A 23157-nucleotide genomic window follows, 5' to 3' on the forward strand; every position below is an offset into this window, starting at 1 on the left:
TTGCTGAATTAGAAAAGGTAACTCAAAGATAATGTCCAAGCAGTTTGCCAATGGTCTTGAATCTCCAGTACTGGAGTTCTTGTGATGCCCTGTTAAACCCTAAGAGGGCCAGTGCACAGCAGTGCACACCAGGCTTTGACTGGCTGCATATGACGGGTTGTTGGGCAGTGCTGGCCTGTTTCATTCTGCCTTTGCTCAACCTTTTGCGCTGCTGGGATCACTCTTGACATCACTGGATGCCATCTACCACTTTTTCTCCATTCCTTCTTCAAGGTACCAAATTAGTTCTGTTGAAATGAGTTTATAGTTTACTTTTAAAGACAGGGTCTCCCTGTGCAGTCCTGGCTGGCCTCAGTCGTACTGTTTTCCTGCCCCGGCCTCAGTGTTGGGATTCCAGGCACTCACCCCTGCACCTGGTTGCTTTGTTTTTCAGTAGCTGGGTATCCACGCCTATAGCGCTGCTCTTTCACCCTTCCTACCCTTCTCCTTCCCTCTTTTTACCCCCCAAATATTCTGGTGTGTTCATGTGTGCAATTTTTGGGAGTTTATTTTCTCCTTCCATTGTGAGGGTCCTGAGGATCAACTCAGGTTTCAAGTTTGGCAGCAAGTGCCCCTACTCTTGAAATTATCCTACATAACAGTCTGTATATAGTCATCTATATAGTCTAGTCAAGTGCCCCTACTCCGAGTCATCTTGAAATTATCCTACATAACAGTCTGTATATAGTCATCTATATAGTCTATATAGTCAAGTGCCCCTACTCCCTGAGTCATCTTGAAATTATCCTACATAACAGTCTGTATATAGTCATCTATATAGTCTAGTCAAGTGCCCCTACTCCGAGTCATCTTGAAATTATCCTACATAACAGTCTGTATATAGTCATCTATATAGTCTAGTCAAGTGCCCCTACTCCGAGTCATCTTGAAATTATCCTACATAACAGTCTGTATATAGTCATCTATATAGTCTAGTCAAGTGCCCCTACTCCGAGTCATCTTGAAATTATCCTACATAACAGTCTGTATATAGTCATCTATATAGTCTAGTCAAGTGCCCCTACTCCGAGTCATCTTGAAATTATCCTACATAACAGTCTGTATATAGTCATCTATATAGTCTAGTCAAGTGCCCCTACTCCGAGTCATCTTGAAATTATCCTACATAACAGTCTGTATATAGTCATCTATATAGTCTAGTCAAGTGCCCCTACTCCGAGTCATCTTGAAATTATCCTACATAACAGTCTGTATATAGTCATCTATATAGTCTAGTCAAGTGCCCCTACTCCGAGTCATCTTGAAATTATCCTACATAACAGTCTGTATATAGTCATCTATATAGTCTAGTCAAGTGCCCCTACTCCGAGTCATCTTGAAATTATCCTACATAACAGTCTGTATATAGTCATCTATATAGTCTAGTCAAGTGCCCCTACTCCGAGTCATCTTGAAATTATCCTACATAACAGTCTGTATATAGTCATCTATATAGTCTAGTCAAGTGCCCCTACTCCGAGTCATCTTGAAATTATCCTACATAACAGTCTGTATATAGTCATCTATATAGTCTAGTCAAGTGCCCCTACTCCGAGTCATCTTGAAATTATCCTACATAACAGTCTGTATATAGTCATCTATATAGTCTAGTCAAGTGCCCCTACTCCGAGTCATCTTGAAATTATCCTACATAACAGTCTGTATATAGTCATCTATATAGTCTAGTCAAGTGCCCCTACTCCGAGTCATCTTGAAATTATCCTACATAACAGTCTGTATATAGTCATCTATATAGTCTAGTCAAGTGCCCCTACTCCGAGTCATCTTGAAATTATCCTACATAACAGTCTGTATATAGTCATCTATATAGTCTAGTCAAGTGCCCCTACTCCCTGAGTCATCTTGTTGGCCCCTCTTATTTGTTTTTAGACAGGGTCCATGATCAAGACCCTTTCCATCCATCTTCCATGTTTTGGAGATTACAGGCATGTGTTAGATATATTGCTGCATTTAAAAATACTATTTTTATTATATTGTTTTTAATCTTTTATTATTTTAAAAATATTTGTAAGTGTATTTGAGTCGAGCAATGCCCACAGAGGTCAGAAAGAGGGTGTTGGGTCCCCTGGAACTGAAGTTACAGATGGTTCTTAGCTGCCACATGAGTACTAGGAACCAAACACCCACATCCTCTGGAAAAGCAGCCAGTGCTCTTAACCACTGAGCCATCTCCCCAGCCCCTTGCTGCATTTTTTAAAAAGATTTTTTTTCAGTTTGAGAATCATGAAATCCAAAGGAATTGACCCCTCTAGTGTTTTGGAGAGGAACTGTGTTCACGTATCCTGATGTCTGACTGTTGCCGGTGAGGTAGTGCGTTCTGCTAGCAATCAGCTCCCAAATCAAGGAGGCAGATAGAAACCCAAGACTGTTGAGCTCTCTTTACCTGATCTTAGAGCACACATAGTAAACGTCTTTTCCAAAAATGTATCAGGAGTCTTTGAAGGTAAAGTTCATTTGATTTCTGAGAGTTACATATACTGCACCTAAGGAAAGAAAGGTTGTAAATAGTTAACCAGCCCACTAAGAAGAGGGAACGCTGAAGCATGCAGGAAGTTCAGACGCAGGATGTCAGCAGCCAGCTCCCAAGGGGAAATGAGTTATGAGACAAAAGGGTTAAAAAAGTAGAAGTATCTGTTAAACTTTTTCTTCAGGATTATTTGTAGATGTTTTGGAAACTTTGCGTAGCTTTACAGAGAGTGAGAGAGATTATTTACATGAAAGGACTAAAATGCCTGTTTTCTTCTCTTGATAAATGCTGGGGGTATTATTTTTGTCTTTTCCACTGATTTCTAAATCCTTCTGGTTACTCTATTGCTACAGTAATTTTGTGACTCATAGAAGGAGTATTTGTTCAAAAGATTAAGATGCTAGTTCTTCAAAAATGGCATCCAGACTGCCATATATAGGCAGCATGAGGGAAACAGACTAAGTCCTGCAACAGTAGCGGAATTCCAAAATAGTGCTCCGCTTCGATGTTAATGTGGTTAATAAGTTGGTAAAACTCAGCTTTGGATTAAAGTTGTAACGAAAGATGATTACATTATTTATGCACTTTAAAGTCTCAATGAGCTCATTGTTTTGCTTAAACAAAGCAAACTTACTAAAACTCTAAGCCACTTTCATTAAGTTAAAATCTGAGATTGACACCTGAGGCAAACCCTGGTCCTCCAGGTCTAGGCAAACATTGCAGAAGAGCAGGTGGAAAGAATGTAGGAGCTGGAGGAATGGGGAGGAGAGCTGTTAAACGCTGACGTCTGGACACTGTACACATCCCTTCACAGCAGATGTGGTTACCTTCACGAGACCTGCACAAGATCAAGCCAGTCAACATTCCAGCACTGATTTGGGAGGAGCTCACCAGGCCTCACCCCCAGCTGAGGAGCTATTGACAGTAGATGACTGCTGGGGGAGGGAGAGGCATTTTTCTTTAGGGCGTGGCCTCTGGTAGGCTGTCCATGCTTCAGTGACTGACCCCAGACCCACCCATGCCCATGGCAGTGGCACTGACTGGGCTCAGAGGAAGGAAGGGAGGGGAAAAAAGACAGACATGAAGGTGGAAGGAGGGAATTGTGATGGGAAGGTCTGTGGGGAGTGGGCATGATCAAGTTTTGCTGTCCACATGTGTGTATTGTCAAAGATTTTTTTTTTAATGTGAGAGTCGAGCTGTGCTGAAGAAATCTGCAGAGCTGCCTGTTCCTGGGCTCCCTGGGTGGACTGGCCTTGAAGGAAGTTTATCCAAGGATAAAGAGGAATGAGTTTAGACAGTCTTTATAGTTTTACCTAGAGACAACTAGCTTTTTTTCCTTCCCAAATTCTTCAACAAGTATCAAATGCCATCCTTTCTGCTAGGCTCTATGATGGTCACGGGGCTGCAGAAACCAGACAAGCCTTTTCTATAGCCTGTCATGACAGTGAGTGAGGCAGCTGCATGTGCTGAGCAAGCAGGGGGCTGGGTAGAGGAGCCTAGCAGGGAGGGGCTTCTCAACAGAGCAGAGATCCATTCCTTCCCTCAGCCAATGCACACCTACTGTGTGCTAGCCACTATTTAAATCATGAGACTAGGTTTAAAACAGACAGCCTGTGTTAAAATGGAGAGGAAAAATAAAGGAGTTAAAGTGATCTGGGCTTTTTGAGTGTAGCCTGCATAACTGATGTCTGTGGAGCTGAGCTCTGGGGGAACTCAAGGAGAGAGATGGCAGAGAGGGAAAGAATGTTCCATGTAGACGATTCAATGGGCAAAATTGACCACAGTTTAAGACACGCCCCTCCCACCCTGCTACCACATAAAAGCCAGGTGGATGTGGCCGCACACCTGTAACCCCCGTGCTCAGTGATGGAGACAGGGACCCTGCCTCTGTATATGAGAGGGAGAGTGACTGAGGAAGACATCCAGCATCAACCTCTAGCCTCCATGTTTGCACCTATACACATGCAAACACACATACACACAGACACCACACACATTGCCTCAGTCTTCTGGAGCAGAGCATACCTCATCTGGAGGTATGTCGAAGTGAAGACTCTTGTCCTTCAGGAGGACTAGGGGGCGGGGATGCTGCATTTCTGGACTGCAGGGTTGGAACCTGGAACCGTCTACATGTAAAGCTGTAGAGGACTACTTTTGCATAACTTTATGGGATGGGGCGCATGCTATGGATTGAACGCAGGGCCTAGTCTCATGCATGCTAGATGAATGCTTCATCACCGAGCTCCACATCCCCAGCCTGACAGATCTACTTTATTATTTGTATTTTAGGACAGAATGGAACATTTACTGAGTGTCTAGTCCATAAGATCTTACTTTGATGTATAAAAATGCTGCAGAATAAATGTTTTCTACTTTTTTCCAAAATCTTTAATTTCAGAGAAAAAATAGAGTGGGAAACCAAGAATCTGAAAGTGTGTGACTTAACCAAGACCATTCATTCTTTCCTCTGATAAAGTTCTTTGTAGGTTGGTTATATTTACGTTATTTACTTTGTGGGGGTGAGTGTAGGTGTCCGGGTTAGCAGGAGTCAGTTCTTGGTTCCTGGCACTCTCCTTCTACCATGTGCTCCTAGGGATCAGGCACCCTTTTCCTTTGAGCTAGTTTGCCAGCCTGAATTTGAGTTTTTAATGATTTCAGCTTAGGAAAATTTGGGTTTGTGTGGCACTGCTAAGCCCTATGGAAACAAGAAGAAAATAAGCTCTCCACGTCAGGAGCTTGAAGTCTGTAAGGAGAGAGGGATGTAGACAATTGATTTTGGAGTCAGTCATGCACTGTCTATAATGTGCAGAGAACACGAGGCCCACAGTGTGCAAGTCAGTAGAATGTAAGGAAATGCCAGGATTCTAACCTAAGCCAGCTCTGGGGTCCAGAGTCTCCTGCCAATCTCCCCCACTGCCCACTGTGGTGCAGAAGCAGTTTGGGGCAGGCGCATCAATATGTTTTAGAAGTTTGATGAAAGAATTTTCTAGTGACCATAGGCCTTAATGAGCACTCTGGAAGTGGGGGTGGGCCGACTGCTCCTGGGTATTTGTTTGCTAGAGCAGGTTCTATCAGTATATAATAGTTTTAGATTCTGACTGTTAGGCCTATATATAAAATAACACTGCTCAGACAGCTGAGGTGGTAGAAGGAGCCCTTGAACCTAGGAGTTAAAGGCCAGCCTGGGTACATCTAGACCCTGTGTCAGCAAAATGGAGAGTTGAGACTGACACCTTAAAGCTGCATGCTTCAGCTGTTTTTGCCCAGAGAAAAATGGATTAGTTTGAAAGTCAGGATAAAAAAAAAAATCATCCTTGATCAAAACTTAATCTATAAACTGCTTTTACTTCAGCGAGTCCCATATTTACCTTACTAAAGCCACAAGCTGATGATGGTATTTCAAGTTCTTTAGATTTGTCACTGTCTTCTTGGGTGTCTGACGATTTTAGAGTGTGAGCAGTGTTCTCTCAGAAGTGTTTAAGGCTTATCTGATGCAGCATGCTAATTGGAAATATGTTTATAGAAAACCCCTTTGTAAATAAAACTAGAAGTCAGGTGACTATGTATTTTAGTTCCTCTATATTTAAAAAGTCTGCACAAAGCCCACAGAATGTGCTACAAACCTACCTGGCAGCAGTCACTGTCTAAGTGTCATCACCTTTGTCCTGAGCAGCTGTGTTGAATCTTTTCACTAGAGGGGAATAGTAAACTCTTTCTATATCCTGGGCAAATCGTCCCATAATACAACTACGTGGCTTACAGTTAAATTCACTGTAGGTTAACACGAGACTGTGTCCTAAGAATCCAAGAAATCCAAATCAGCACAATTTTAATGCAAAGGTGGCAAAGAGCCTTAGTAGCTGGACAGAACTGAGAAAAGCTTCACAAAAATATGTCATAAGAGCAGAATTTCAGTGGGTTAAGAACAAGAGAGGCTATAGCCGGCTGGGGAGCCAATGCTGAGGATGCTTGCAGAGATGGCAGGGCACGGGGCAGACGAGAGTGGATCAGCTACGCTCTTGAACCACTTGCATGGGTAGCTTATTGAGTCACTAAAGCAATGGAATCCTCTTACCAAAGGGAAAGCACCAGGTGTCACAGAAGAAGAAACCTAGGGTCAGGCATCAGGAGGAAGTAGCTTTCCGGTTGGCAAGGGATGAGCGGGTAGCTAAGATAAGGCCTGCACAGGTACAAGGGTCCTAGAGGAACAAGGAGACAATTGAGCCACTGAACTAAGGACTGAGTGAGCCGGAGTGAAACGGCCATGGAGGATAGAGCATCGGGTGATGTGTGCCTGGGTACCTGTCTGATGCTAGGGAGTGCCTGGCTATACCGGATGAACTACCGAAGATCTGAGAGCTTTTCCTGTGATGCTTAGGAAGAGCTGGTTAGAGCGCCACTTTCCCAGGTGAAGTGAGCCAAGGTGATCTTGACAGTACAGAGTGTGATGATGTAGTTAAGACCAGATGGGAAACTACTGCTAAACTTCAGTCTTGGTGGCTGGTAAGATGGCTCAGTGGGCAAATGTGCTTGCCACATGAGCTAGTGACCCACGTAAAAGTAGAAGGAGAGAACTGACTCCACAGAGTTGTCGACTGACCTCCACATGTGTTCCATGGCACACAGACAATGCTAATAAAAACATTGAGGGGCTGGCTGAGCTGGTGCATGCCTTTAGGGGGGCAGAGACAGGCAGAGGCCAGCCTCGTGTACATAGTGAGTTCCAGGCTAGTTAGGGCTACCTGAAGGCAGGGTCTCATTATGTGGCCTTGGCTGGGCTGGAACACATTTTGCAAACCAGGCTGGCCTTGAACTTAGAAGAGTCACCTGCTTCTGCCTCCTGAGAGCTAGGATTAAAGGTAAGGTGTCTTGTTACCACATCAGTCAATGTTTTTTAAAAAATTTAATCTTAGAAATGTGAACGTTAACATTAAAGACTTATTTGAGGGACAAACCCATTGGAGGCTGGGGAGAGGGCTTAGTTGATAGAGTGCACAAGCGCTGCCTCCTGAGAGCTAGGATTAAAGGTGTCTTGTTACCACATCAGTCAATGTTTTTTAAAAAATTTAATCTTAGAAATGTGAAAGTTAACATTAAAGACTTATTTGAGGGACAAACCCATTGGGGGCTGGGGAGAGGGCTTAGTTGATAGAGTGCACAAGCGTGAGGATCTGAGTTTGATCCCTAGTACCCATGGAAAAAGCCTAGTGTGGTGGCAGCCAGGGGGCTGTAGTCCTGGTGTTGGGGAGGCAGAGATGATCCTTGGGGCCGGCCAGCCAGCTGGCCGAACTGAACTATCAAGCCCTGAGCTTCAGAGAGACATCCTGTCTCAAAAAACAAGGTGCATGATGCCCGAGGAAAAACACCTGAGGTTGACATGTGGCCTCCATATCCATGTGCACAACATACTCATGAACACATGTGCACCGATATCACATGCACAAGAGTAAAACCGTTCAAAATATGGGGAGATGTTTTGTGAATGTCAGTGCACAGTTGTTGGAGAAGGCCTAGTATGTTGGCTTGTATGGGCTTTAGAGGTGAGTAGTCTGCATAACCCATTGTTGTGAGATTCTTACAAGAGTTTCAACAGGAACAAATTTAAAGATAAGCTGCAGCTTTTGATTGCTGTTGGTCAGACCGCAGTGTTCTAGCAGTAGAGTACCAGGGTTTGAATTCCAGCTCTGCCCCTTGTTAGCTTGGGCAGGATAACTTTTTTTTTGTTTTTTTTTTGCCTTAGTTTCTTCACCTGTTAAGCGATGGTATAATAATTACACCTACATTGTGGGGTTATTAAATGAGTTAATATTTGCAGAAATGTAGAAGTGTGCCTCGTGTGTAGTAACAACACTTTATGACTCATTTGAAATTGGCCAAGGTTTCAGAGTTGCTTCCCTTTAGAAGGTCATTGAATCAACTTTCTAGGGAAACTACTTGTGGATAGTCCTGTACGTCGAGCCACTCACCAGGGTGTGTGCAGGCTGCTCTGCGTGTCCTTCCTGACTGCTCTGTTCCTGAGTCGGGAAGGTGCGGCAGAGAGGTTGATCTCTGACTTGTGGAGCAATCAAGACTTTCTTGTTTGGGTAGATGTTGCAAATGATTTTCCTTAGTTATTACCAGAGCAAGAGAGTTCTTAGGTAAGATCAGGAAGCTGAGTCACCTTCAGTATCATTATATGTCTTATTTGTTTTTAAAATGCTGTAAGGCGTTCCTATTCACAGTGGTAGATACATCGTTTATCAAACAGTGTTAGCAAATCTTACATAAAATTGTGTTTTCCGTGAGGACAAATAATTCTAATTTTTCATTTCTTAACTGCCCTACCGCTGGGTCTTGCTGATCCTAATTTGAATTTCTCACCCTCTTTACATCCCATTAAAGATGTTGGCTTTTCCCTTCCCTACAAGGATGGTTTTTAATTTTTAATCTTTATCTTCTTCCTCAAAAGGCTTTGGTATGGGAAATTGGGCATGGTAGTCTAGCTTTGAAAGGGTCCCACATCTTTTGCACACTTGATTGCCTGGCTTGAAAGTTCATATATGTGAATTGAGATGAAGTGATTATTGTCTTTTGACTTTTCAAAGTGTTCAAGAATTTGAAAGAATCAGTCAGCATTGCTGAAAATGTTACCCAGTCTGCCCTTTATTCATTGAACTGATTGTGGTTTCCTAGTCTGCTCCCCCTCCTCACTGTAGCTAAGAATGACCTTGAACTGGTTCTCCTGCCTCCACCTCCTAAATTCTGGGATTGTAGACTGGGGATTGAACCTAAGGCTTCATGCTCGCATGTGTTCTACCACTGAACTGTGTTCTCAGCCCTTCTGGTGTTTTTTTGGAGGGGAGGGGTGTTTGTTTGGTTGTTTTGAGACAAGGTCTTACTAGGGTAGTGAGAGCCCTGGCTGCCCTAGAACTCACTGTGTAGATCAGGTTGGCCTCGGACTCACAGAGATCATCAGTGTTAGGATTAAAGACATGCACTATCACACCCAGTGTCTAGTGATTCATAGTTATAAAAAGACTTACTGTGGCATAGTGTTGTTACTTATTTGGTGCCAATTGCACACACTGGCCAGGTCTTTTTCCACGTAGATCATTGTCCTTCTACTTGCATTGCATTCAGAGCCAATGGAGAGTCCCCAATCCTCTGTGTGTGTGGCTAGGGAGAGGGGGTGGTGTCCTTTATTTGCATTTCCAAGAAACCAAGTCCCCGTTCCCATCCCATTTATTTATTTTTTTAGTGCACTGATCATATTATGCATTGTACTGTTTGTCTTCCCTGAGAACCTGATTCCTTGAATGAGGACCGTTTTGTTTGTTGCTGTATCAGCCTAGGATAATGTTCAGAATATTGCAGGTGCCTAATCAGTACTGCCTTCAGTTTAGTGCCAAATCTGGGAGAAATTGAACTTATATTCAAAACTAAAACAGAATGTTTTCTTTCATAAACATAAAGAAAAGGTTTTAATTGAGCTTCCATTTGATTACATGCATTTCAATCAACGTTCCACTCTTTGTAAGCAATGGTCTCTACACCGGAAAAGAAGATAGAAAGGTATGGGGTGCATACTCAGCCCAGGCACTTGACCGTCACAGGAAGAAGCACAGTGTGTTCACTGTGGTAAAGGCTCTGACCCCGATGTAGAGAACACCCTGGGCCTGCACAGCAGAGAAAGAAAGTAGAGGCCTCCATTTAAAATGATTGAAGCTAGGGGCTGGAAAGATGGCTCAGTGGTTAAGAGCATCGGCTACACTTGCAGAGGACCTGGGTTCGATTCCCAGCACCCACGTGGTAGCTAACAACTGTCCATAACTCCAGTCCCAGGGCATCCAACACCCTCTTCTGACCCCCACGGGCGTTGTATGACACGGGTACACTTACATACATGTGGGCAGTACACTTCATATGCATAAAATAAAAACAATAAAGTATTTTAAAATGATTGAAGCTCAGTGGCCAGCCTTACCTCCTGTACGTCACATCCAATCTTGCCCTCAGACACCCACTTATCATTGCCTTAGAGGACAAATGAGATGATTTTGTCTCTTCAACAGCAGTGCCTTAGGTCTTTCTAGTATTAAGGAAACTAAAATCACCTTCCATGACTGCTTCCTGTGGGTTACCTCGTCATAGTCTAGCAGACATGGCTGGGTGCCCCCCTTTCCACTTGGAGGGCACTGTCGTGCTTTACAGTGAGGTGGTATAGTTGCATATGAGGAAACAGGGTGGGGCTCAGTATCCTGGGTCCAGGTGAGGGCTGAAATTTGAGGGCCACTGCACCGTTTTAGATCATTTTAGGTACATAAAAATTTGACCTTCAAGTTTACTTCTTTTTTTTTTTGTTTTTTTTGAGACAGGGTCTCCCTGTAGCCCCAGCTGTCCTGGAACTCACTATGTAGACTAGGCTGGCCTTGAACTCACAAAGATCCGCCTGCCTCTGCCTCCCAAGTGCTGGGGTTAAAGGCATGCACCACCACGCCTGGCAAATTTACTTCGTTTTATATACTCCATTTTAAATAAATTATAAATTCATGACATTAGAATATAAATTGAATTTAAAGGCATCCTGTACTTTTGTCTGTTTTGGTCTTTGACATGGGTCTTGCTATTTAATCTTGGCTAGCCTGGGGTTTACAAGTTATGTCACCACTGCTGGCCCTGTGCTTATTTTGATGGACCCTATAGCCTACTCCTAGAAATTTAATTTTTGGGGATCATCCAGATTTCTTTGTTAGAGAATTTTCTCCAGTCTGTCTCTAATCAAAACTAATGATTGAACAAGGCTGACGGTGCAGAAATCATAATGGTCTTTTCCTGGTTATCAAGGTTGGCCTGGTTTAATACATGACTTGGAATCTGCGGTGACAGGTCACTGAGAACAGGCTAACAGCTCACACCTGTCATCGCAGGGCTCGGAAGACAGAGGCAGAATTGTCTCAAACCAGGCCAGTCTTGGCTGCAGAATGAGCTTGAAGCCCACTTAGGGTACATCGTGAGACCTTGTGTCAAAAAACAAAAGGGGCCTGGAGAGAGAGCTCTAGGAGAGGACTGAGTTTGATTCCCAGCACCCAAATCAGGTGGCTCACAACCACCTGTAACTCTAGCTCAAGGGGGGGGGGGGGGGCACTGGCCTCTGGCTTCTACAGGCACTGCACTTAGATGCACATACATAATTTAAGAAATAAAATTATATCTTTAAAAACAAAAAATAATAAACAAGAACAAAAAAAAGACAAAGAATCTAGTTATTGATTCCTCCTTAGGACCTTGTCTGATAAAGCCTTAATTTTTGTTGTTTAATTTATACTAAAGTTAAAGATTCTTGTTTCTTTGCAGTTTTTTATTTATTTACTCATTTATATTCTTGGGAATTGAGATGAGGGCATCACACACCCTAGGCAGGCACTCTGTCACGGAGCTGCACCCCAGACATCGCTCTTCGGCTTTCTTTGCCTTCATTCCAGTACTAAAAAATAGATTATATTGCAGAGTTATTTAATGGTTATCTTTTCTTAATCTCTTCCTTGCCTTTGACTCAGTGGCTTTCCTTCAGTAAAGAAAGAGTCTTAGGTGCTTGAGGGATGGCTCAGAGGTTAAGAGCACTGGCTGCTCTTGCAGAGGACCCAGGTTTTGTTCCCAGCTCCCACATGGCAGCTAACCATTGTCCTTAACTCCAGTTCCAAGGAATCCGACACCCTCTTGACCTCCGTGGGCACACAACATGAGTGCACTTGTATACATGCATGCAATACACTCATACACATAAAATAAAAAAATAATAAATAAAACATATTTTTAAAATTATTCATGGAAAGCTTTCTGAATTAATTTTTTTCAGTACTAAGGACTAAACTCAGGGCCTCACACATGCTAGGCAAATTTTCTACCATTGGGCTATTGCTATTGCTAGCCCTTAAAAAACAGGTTTTGTTTTTTGTTTTTCAAGATAAGTTCCCACTAAATTAAGGCCTTAAACTTGTGACTCTGCCACCCCCATCTCCTGATCAGTTGAGGTTAAAGGTGTGTGAGTTCCTGTGTCTGGCTTACTTGAATTTAATTCTTGTAAATTTTCCATTTTTAGTGACATTAATAATTTAAACTTAGTATAAAATCTCTTGGTGATTGTAACACTTGGGAGTTCTAGCATACATTTAGGGGAATGTATTTATGTCCTTAGGAAGCAAATGCAATCACATGCTTGAATACCAGACTGCCTTGGGCCAGTTAATAACCTCAGACCTGCTTGTTCATCTGCACATGGGGACAGGAACAGAACCAGCGGGTGGAGCCACTGTGTGGCTGTACATGCAGTGATATCATCATTACATGGTGGTGATGATGGAGTGAGTAGTGACAGGAGATGAGCAGTTGCCTGATGTGGCTGGGACAGTTGCTCCTCAGTGGTGGCTGAACTTGCAGCAGGTGGGCTAGGGAGATCAGCCAGAGAGGGTGGGTAGAATCTTCAGGATGGAGTCCATGGACCAGAGGAAAGGCTTGGCCATGTCCGTACTACCTCCTGTTCTAACTCTGTCAGCAAGGGTGGAGAATGGTGTTGCTAAGAACTGATGGAGACCAGGTACTCAAGCATGCTGGAAGTCTGTCATGACGTCCCTTGGCATTGTTGTGGCTTTCCAAGGCATCCAGTTTCTACAGTGGCCAGATCATCAGCATGTACAGTCACAGAGTATCTTAGGGACTTAGATTTTTTTAAACAGTTTACAGATTTTTAAGAAATGTCTTCAGGTTGAGCTATCTTCACAGTTAAGGGTAGAGACAAATACTGATTAGGTTGTAGAGTTCCACCTTTCTAATGCAGTGTTTGGGTAGGTCAGTGATGCATTCTGGGACTCTTTTCATTATTGCCACTTCCCCAAAGCTTCCCTACTCCATACATACTGGGAAATTTTTGTCTCCCAACAAGTGTAACACGTTCCCCAGCCCTCTCCCATCCTGCCAACAAACTTGGACTTTCAGCCACAGTTCCCTCCAGTTGACAATTTCTGTTCTGCTTAAAATAGCTTTTTAATATTTTGGGGCTGTATTTTTCTTTTGGGGGGGGCTCTTCTTTGAGGTAGGGTCTCCCTGTAGCCAGAGCTGGCCTTGAACTCACAGAGACCCACGTGCTTCTACCTCCCAAGTGCTGGGATTAAGAGGGGAGGGTGTGGTTTTCTGTGTTATAGTTTTCTTGGTGCAAGCTTGTTGCATAAATAATGGATGTAAACGGACTCAGCTAAAGTGCTTCTAATCTGACTTCTTAAATTCCCACCTGTCTTTGGGGTGTTGATTTCATTACTTAATGGTTTCTTTTTTATGGAGAAGAATCAGGGTATCTTCCCTGAATGTAGGCTTAAACCTGTTTTAATGAATTTTTTCATGTCTATTTGTATTTGCTTTCCTTTTGACCTTTTTGTTGTTAGCCTTAGTATGGCTGCACATCTCTCTAGACCTGCTTTCTTTTTGAATCAGCACCCAGCAACCCTCACAGCTTTTTAGCCCAAACAGGTCAAAACCAACCAAGATCTATTTTCTGTATTTTAGGTCCTCTTCCTGATGGATGGGAACAAGCCATGACTCAGGACGGAGAAGTTTACTACATAAACCATAAGAACAAGACCACGTCCTGGCTAGACCCAAGGCTTGACCCTCGTTTTGGTAAAGGTTTTGAGATATTTTTGGTGACGCTGTGTGTGTGTGTGTGTGTGTGTGTGTGTGTGTGTGTGTGTGTGTGTGTGTGTGTGTCTGTGTCTTTCTGTCTGTCTGTTTTCAGAGAGAGAAAGAGCACATTTAAATAAAAATGCATCACTTCATGGTAGTAAGAAATGACTGCCTGCCCATCTTTTCCAAGTGCTTTTTTTTTAAAAAAAAAAAAAAAAAATTGAGAGATGCAGGCCCAAATCTGCTTCATAGCCCAGGTCGGGTTAGGGGCGCTGTCGTCATTTACTGACCATAGTCACTGTTGCTCTGTCTTTTCCATATTTGGGGGAAATGGTGATGGTGTTAGAAGCAGTCCTTCTGGCTTCAGTAATGCTCAGGCTGCCACACAGATCTAAAACCCAGAGCTCCAGCTTTCCTCAGAGACGTGGTGCTGTGGTGCTTAGCTTCCAAGGGCTGAGCACTGCTGGAGCGGGTGGCCCTTGGGAAGGCAGGGACACAACCCTTAGTCCTGAACTCCAGAAATGTCTGACGAAAGCATTTTCTACTTGTTCTGGATTTTTTTATTTATTGATTTGCTTTTAGGTTAAGGTCTTTAATTTCGTTTCTTATTTAGGAAACAAACAGCAAGCTTGAGCTCTCTCCTCCCCAAAGTTCACATTTTGATAAGTGCTTCCACACCATTCACTCCCTTGTTGTCCATATTTCCTGACTGTGTTCGCTTTTTCAGTTGGCTTTCTGAAGTATTCTTCCAAAGCCATGGAAAACAAATCTAAAAGGGGGCAGATAATTGTGGTCTGAAGCTCTCTCTGCCTTGGCCCCCTAAGCCGCCAAATGAAAACAATGTGTGGATCAGGGATGGGGTCAGAGGCAGGGGTTCACAGCCTTTGAAGATTCTCAGGGGCTGACCTGACAGCAGCGCAGGGCCTTGCTGGGAAAGAGGAATTAACTCTCTGAATGCCATCAAAACACAGCCCTGGGGGAAGAAAGAAAAGGAAAACTACCCCAGGCTGACTGGGTGAAAACCACTCCCCTGCCAGATTTCTTCCTAGCAGTGCTCGGCCTTCTGTGTGTCTTAAAAACAAAAACAATAGCAACAGCAGAAAACAGTATCTGGATTTACCTCAGACCCCAACTTTATGGGGTAATTGAACTATTCATGGAAGAGTCAAAAGTGAGGTGAGGGCCTAAACTGTCATTTTGACAGATGTCCGGTTTGGCTCAAAAGCTAGCTGTTTGAGCTTCAGGATCTGTTGAGGTGTTAAAAAAGTAACTTGGCATGTTAGTAATTTGCAGCTTCAGATTCTGTTTAATACTTGAATAAGCCCTTGTAGTTAAAACAGGAAACTCCAAAGATAAAAAGTTCCATAAATATTGGTTGCCGTTTATATCACTGGGTTCAGTGGAATGATGCATCCTGTTTCCTTAAATCGTATTCGATGAATTCGATTCATCCACCTATGGGAAATTTTAAAGACGAGTACTGCGGTCTTCCTGTGGGGGTGAGATATGATTACCTCCTCACTCTTGAGGACATAAGAGGGTTTTTTTTCTGAGAGAGAAAAAAGAAAAGGAAAAGCATTTAACAGTGAAAGAGAAGCATTTAACAGGGAAGGAGAAAAGCTTTGCTCTGAGCTTAGTTATATCCGTTACTATACCTACAGCTGGATCGCTTAAGGAAGAGGGCTTATTTTGGAGAAAAATAAGTAAGACAAACATAACTTCCCCCACCTCCAGTACACATGCACACACATGCACAGGCTTGTGCACACCAACACAAGTCTCATACAGTTCTCACTGTCTCTGGTTTCCCTTTTGGGGCCACTGACTGTGCGTATTCCAGACAGGCTTGACAACTTGCCAAAGCTTTTTATTTTGAGGCCCGACTTTTAATCTGTTCCAGACCTTTTCAGAGAGCTGGAGTGTAACTGAGGGGCTCGGGGGTGGGGGGAGAAGATCTAGATCAACAGCAAAGAGAGACAAGCTATTAGCTGCTGGAGCTGACTTTCCTTGAAATCTGAAGTTCTCTATACTGAATTATGTTTTATCTCTACCAAAGAAATATAAACTGTCCCCTCATTTCTGACCCTTGTAGCCATGCAAACACAGGGGACAGTGTAGGTTATGCTTCCATGCTTGAGAAGTCTGTTCCTTTGTCCCTTCCAAATCTATATTAAAATATTAAGTCAAGTAGTCATATATCTTCATTTTAGAATGGAAGATTAACTTAAGCTTAATTTTATTATCTGCTTCAAATGACAACCTCTTTTCTATTTTTTATTGTATTTTTTAAAAAGCACTTTAAAACATCTTTTTTTTTTTTTTTTTTTTTTTTTTTTCCTTTTTTTTTTTTTTGAGACAGGGTCTTCCTGTAGTGGGGCTGGCCTGGAACTCAGTATATAGACCAAGCTGGCCTTGAACTCACAGAGATCCGCCTGCCTCTGCCTCCTCCCTCTGCTGGGATTAAAGGTGTGTGCCACCACACCCTGCTAAAACATTATATTTTTTATGTATGTGGCTAAGCATACTACATCTTGCACGTAGAAGTCAGAGAACAACTTGGAAGAGTGGACTCTCTCCTTCCCAGGGTCTAACTCAGCTCACTAGACTTGAGGACAAGTGGCCTTTACCTGCTGAGCCACCTTGTGGGGTCTTTATTAGACTCTTTAATTTAAAATATTAAAATAACTTCCCAGTCATAGCCATCATGAAGTTTATAGATTATAGACTGTTAGAAAATTAAACACTAATTTGTTAGAGATTTTTTTATATCTGGTTTTCTTTTGTAACATTTAAAACTGTGATATTATTGTTTAGAGACTTTATTAGTAATTTTTAACAAGTCACAAATGATCATCAAATGGCAGTATGGGTGTGATGATAACTTTAAAAAAGAGGCTCTTGGCTTTTTATTTGGATTACATTTTAATCCTGCATTTAAAAGATACGGGCCCTTCAGTATTATCACAACATCAAATTACTTCATATACCGGGCTGGGAAGATGGCTCAGTGGGTAAAGTGCTTTTTGTGCATGCATGGGAACCTGAGTTTGGATCACCAGAGCCCACATACAGCTGCACAGCATTCAGCTTACCTCAGGGCTTCTACTGTGAGATGGGAGGCAGAGGCAGGAGAGTCTGTTGAAGCCTGGGGGTCAGTTTGCCTATTATACCCAGTCAAAAGCAGCAAGAGACCGTCCCTCAAACACATTGGAGGGGAAGACTAACACCTGGAGTTTTCCTCTGACTTCCTTCCACATGTATGCCAAGGTATGTGCAGTCCTATACTCTTAAAGGAGTGCATATATGTATACACAGAACAAATTATTTCAAATAAACATGTAAGATACTATTCCTAGAGATTTTGTATTGGTAACCATATGGCTTTAAATATGACTTTGTACATCGTAGCATTATTTTACAGCCATAGGAACATTTATCAGTGAACACTGTAAGGAAAACAAAGTTTCTGCTTATGGAAAACAATACAATTAAAGTTTCTATTTACCAGAAGGGATAAAAAGATCTACTCTAGCTCTTGGCTAGTGAGCTAATGTTTATCTGAAGTGATTGGTCCTATTGTCTATAGTAGTAGATGTGTGAAGGTAATTTAGCAATGCAGGTTTTGACAGATGGCAATACTGAGATTTAAGAAAGAAAAAAAAAATGTTTGTAGGGCTTGGAGAGATGGCACAGCTGTTAAAGGCACTTGCTGCACATAGAGAAGACCCAGGTTCTGTTACCATCACCCACATGTTAGCTAACAACCACCTGTAACTCCACCTCCAGGGGATTAGTGCTCTCTTTTGGCCTCTGAAGGCACCTGTATACATGTGGTACACATACATACACAAACATGTATATGTAATATATCCTGAAATAAAAAATTAAAAGAATAAGTAAAATCCAAAAGCATATAATTTATTAAAATAAATCCCTAAAGTCCAAAGTTTTTCAGTACATCTTTCTTTTCAAAGTATTTCTATTAATAGTTAGAAATCTATTAGAAATTTTAACATAACATTCATTAACCTTTACCTTCTTTAAGACCCATTCTTGTAGCTATTTTAAGTAGTGTTTTTCTTTTCATAAAAATGTACCTAGTGTGACCTGGCTTTGGTAGGATAAGGCCGAGATCTTAAGCAGACAGCCTGAGAGGGCCGGTTCTGACCTCCATCAGTGTAGTTGCTGTGATCTCAGCAGACCGCCAGAGAGCGCCTCTTCTGGCCTTCCTCTGGCGTAGGGGTTGAGATTGCAGGGGACTGCCCGAGAGCACCCAGATTCTGCCTCCAAGAGTTAATGCAATTTGGGAGTCTTTTAGGTAGACCCACTGAAGAGGTATCCCAATTGCCTCACCCTGTGTCCCTGTTCAGCGTGGAAGAAGCCAGAGCAGTCTGTGACCCAATTCCCTATCTGCAAGTTGGGTAACCTCTTCAGAGGATGGTGTGATAAGAATAGGAGGTAGGTGCACAAAAGTGAATTCCAAATGGATCAAAGACCTCAATGAAAAGCCTGAAACTCTGAAACTGTTAGAAGAAAACATTGGGAAAAACCTACAAGACATAGGTGTAGGAAATGATTTTCTAAGAGTGGGGAATCTTAGAGTAGCAAAAAGCCCCATTTAAAAAAAAAAAAACGGTGCATGAAGTTATCAGAAAAAAAATGGCGTGGAGATATGGGAAGCGCTGGAGGGAAGGGAGTGGACATGGATTTGATCAAAACACCTTATATGCATGTATGAAAGTCTCAATAAATTATTATTATTTTTTTTTAAAGAACTGGGGAAATGGACAGCTGAGCCCAGTCTTAGCTGAAGAACTATAAGCGGCTGATTACTGCTGGGTGAGGAAGAGCTGATCTTCCTGAAGAGAGAGACTAGATGGGTGACTAGACCTTAGTAGATGAACTTGCACTGAGGGATGTCTGGGGACACTAACTTGACACAGTAGACCTTAAGACAAATGACAGAATATATGAATTCCAGTAGGGGGTGGGGGCTAAGGGAGGGTGCCAGTGGGGAAGGGGGATAAAGATGATTAAGATGGATTGGGATGTTCTGTATGAAATACACAAAAATTCAATAAACTAAAAAAAAGAGAAAAAATGTACCTAATGAATAGCCCAGAATCTGTCCTGTAGGAATAGGAAAAGTGCTGGGGCTTTGCAGCTTCAGTAATAGTGGCTTGTTCAGTAGAGAGAATGGCCCTGTCTAATTATTTGAGTTTTATTCAGTGTAAATCTCTTGATATCCATGCTCCATTATCCATGGTGCAGGCATAGTTGCTCATACCTGTAATCCTAGCACTTGGGAGGCCAAGGCAGGAGGCTTTCCTGCCAGTTCTAACCCAGTGGGTTTTTTTGCTTTGGTTTTTTTTTTGTTGTTGTTTTTTCCTTAGTCAAATATTTTAAATCTTCCCAGTCATCTGGGCTACTGGAATTTGCTTATGGATTATATAAACTTTTTAAAATTTTAAAAGGATGATGTTTCATTGTGGTTTAGATAAAAGTATCTTCACTAACTAAAAACTATCAACAGATAAACCTTTAAAGTTAACCAGTAAAGAATATATGATTGCTCGAGTTGTTTTTTCCTTAGTCAAATATTTTAAATCTTCCCAGTAATCTGGGCTACTGGAATTTGCTTATGGATTATATAAACTTTTTAAAATTTTAAAAGGATGATGTTTCATTGTGGTTTAGATAAAAGTATCTTCACTAACTAAAAACTATCAACAGATAAACCTTTAAAGTTAACCAGTAAAGAATATATGATTGCTCGAGCCATAATTTCTCAAAGGGACCCTAAGCATCCCTGGCTTGTGAGGTGCATGGAGCCTCCTCATCAAACCTCTGTTACATTAGAAAGTAATAATGCCGGGAGAGTTAGGGTATGCCAGTTGGAATTTATAGGGTTATTCACAGTTAATGAAAATCATCTGCCCTGCAGAATGTATAAACCTTAGATTTCAGAGCTTCAGGGTGCTTATGGTTCATTTCTCAGAATCCCTTGTGTATAGATGCTGGTACTTGGGAGTTTCAGTGGAGGAAGCAGATAGTGGTTAATGTACTTGGATCCTTTGCTGTGACTCATCTTAAGGCTATGACCCAAAGGTAATGAGTCCCTATCATGTGGACCCCTGGCCCCACCTGCCTCTCCCCACCCCCTACCTGCCTCCCCACCCCAGCCGCAGAGCTTCATATCAGTGCCAAGGCCTTACGCATGCCTAGGAGCTGAGCTGAACCCCCACCCAATAAGGAGTTTCTAATTAGGAGAATTGTAAGATCTCTAACTGGAATAGACTAAAGCTATGTAGTTGAATGATCTAAACAACTAATTTCTCACTTCTGTTGCATTAGTTTTACTTTTTTCTTTTTTTTTTTTACTATTTTTGTGTATGCATGTTTTGATTTCATGCATGTAAGTATACTGTGTATATGCAGTGCCCACGAAGGTCAGAAGAGGGCATCAGATCCCTTGGAACTGGAATTAGGGATGGTTTTTCGCCACAGTGTGGGTGCTGGGAATTGAACCCGGGTCCTCTGCAGGAGTAGCCAGTGCCCTTAACTGCTGAGCCCTCTCTCCAGCTCCCTCTGTTATATTCTGAAGCCTTTGTCTTCTAATCTCAGTTTTGACCTTTCCCATGGCTACCTTTACTGCATTGTATGTCTCAACCAATTTTCTTTAAGGAAAGTTTTAATGTTCCTAATTCCCATTTTTTACTGCATTTATTTATTATGTATTTATTGAGTCAGGGTCTCATTATGGAGACAAGGCTGGCCTCTAACTCCCAGACATCTGCCTGCCTCTGTTTCCCGGATACTGAGATTAAAGATGTATGTCACCACATCTGGCTTTATTTTTAGTTTAATTTTTATTTTCATGTCCCTTTATTACCCAGGAGTCAGCTTCCCCTCTCTGGGATGCCAGCAGTGTTCTCTTGACTTAACACTTTGCCCTGTTAGAACGCCCCTGTTCGTTTGCCCATTCACTGCTGTCTCGATGCTGTTTGTGTTGATGTCTCTGCTGCGGTACTCCAGTGTGGTTTTGTTTTTGAAGGAGGAAAGATTTATTTGGGGTTGTACTTTCAGAGATTTTATCCATGGCTAGCTGGCTTTGTTGCTTTTAGATCTGTAGCAAGGCAGAAACTTCGTGCAAGGGAAGCTGTCCTCTCACGGCAACCTGGGGAGGAGGGGGAGAAGGGGCAGGAGGAATGAGGGTTTTTTTGTGTTTTCTCCAGTGAGAAAAATAGCTGTGATATTGCTCCAACAGGCATATTCTATGGCCTCCCTCCCCTCAAGTATCTTTGAATCAACAGTAAGGGCTTGTATCTTCTACTCGATACATGCATAATAGAGTAGGTTCAACTGGATTAAATTGGAACGTAATAAAAATTGCCTGCTATGGTGAAGTGGCAAAAAGTGCCCACCCACTGGTTCTGGAAGACCTGACTCTCTAGACTTAATTTGACTCACTTTATACATTTATGCTCATGTGTAAATTGTGACTGGGTAAGACTGATACTCTTGTTTCCAGTCTGAGTAGGGGTGCAGCTCAGTGCTTTGCTTGGCGTGCATGAGGTCCTGGGTTCAATCTCAAGCACCACCACAAAAAAAAAAAAACCAAAAAACAAACAAAAAACCCCAAAAACCTTTTGTAGTCTTCACTGAGCTGAGCTGAATATGAGGTGCTCCATTTTTGAATTCTTCAATAAAACCTTTGAACCTTTGTATGGTTACTTCTTAGTAGCCTTAACCTGAGCACACTGAAGTTTCAGAGGTAACTTTTGAACTGTTGTTTCATTTAAATTTAGCTTCTGGTCTTTTGCTCACAGCTGTGATTGAAGAGGAGACAGGAAAATCTCTTAACCTTTAATCTAAAGATAAGCCCTATCTTGTGGAGAATGCTCTGGCAAACATCTGGTGGGGATGGAGGTGCTGGGTGGAACAGAGAAGACTGCACACACCCAAACTGGAGTAATAGCAGAGTCAGCCTCACTGCCTTAAATTAAAGATGGTGTGTTGACAGTTTGCTTGTTTTCTGGATTTTAGAACCTACCTGAGATGGCCATGATAGAAAACCTACTGTGGGAATTTGAAGCTGAGTACTCCTGAAGTTTCATTTAGAACATACCGTTGAATGATCCTGTCCTTCCCCACAGTGCTTCAAGTCAGGCTGGTATTTGTTAACATGAATCTTTTGATGAATAGCATTACTGAAGAAAAGATAATTCAGGGGTCAACAAGGTGGCTCAGCAGGTAAAGTTGCTTCCTACCAGGCCTGATGACCTGAGTTAATTCCCTGAGACTCACATGGTGGCAGGAGAGAACTCAGTCCCCAAAGTTGTCTTCTGACAGCATATTGGCAACACATCCCACAAATAAATTATGTTGAAAAAAATTAAAAATAGTCCAGTACTTGAGCTGACAGTTTTATTCAGTTTTAAATTTTCTTAAAGTTTGGTGGAATAACACCTAAACAGTTTATCAGTTATGGTAAACAGTTTTTCCATTGCTCACAAGGGTAAGTAAGCATGTTGATACATTAAATTAATAATGTAGTTTCTATTTGGCTTGTACTTAAGCAACCTAAGTAGCTATGTAGTAAACACTCTTGTCCTTCCATAATAATGAGTTATTTATCCTTAATTTTAAAAAATTAACTTTTTGAGACAGGGTCTCACAGTAGCCCATACTGGCCTGGAATTCACTGTGTAATCAAGGGTGGCAATCCTCTTGCCTTGGACTGCCCAAGTTCTGGGATTACAGGTATGAGCTGCTATGCCAAGCACATAATTTCTTTTATTTGTATTTTTTTTGTGTATATGAATGTTTTGCTTGCATACATGTCAGTGCGCCACATGTGTGCAATGCCTGTGGAGGCCAGAAGAGGGCATCGAATCCTGTAGAAGTGGAGTTACAGACAGTTGTTAGTCTCCCTGTGGGTGCTGGGGATCAAATCCAGGTCCTTTGCCAGAGTAGCC

At 42.2% G+C, this 23157-nt stretch overlaps 1 protein-coding gene across 1 annotated transcript in view; it reads left to right on the forward strand.

Moving 5' to 3' along the window:
* Yap1 (Yes associated protein 1) overlaps nucleotides 1-23157 on the forward strand; it is a 110178-nt gene that overhangs the window by 54251 nt on the left and 32770 nt on the right. Inside the window, exon 3 of the mRNA XM_008848679.2 lies at nucleotides 14063-14176. Coding sequence (XP_008846901.1) covers nucleotides 14063-14176 — 114 coding nt within the window. The remainder of the gene's footprint in view (nucleotides 1-14062; nucleotides 14177-23157) is intronic.

This window comes from Nannospalax galili, unplaced genomic scaffold, assembly GCF_000622305.1.
Source record: "Nannospalax galili isolate Female #2095 unplaced genomic scaffold, S.galili_v1.0 scaffold824, whole genome shotgun sequence".
Classification (NCBI taxonomy): Eukaryota; Metazoa; Chordata; class Mammalia; order Rodentia; family Spalacidae; genus Nannospalax; species Nannospalax galili.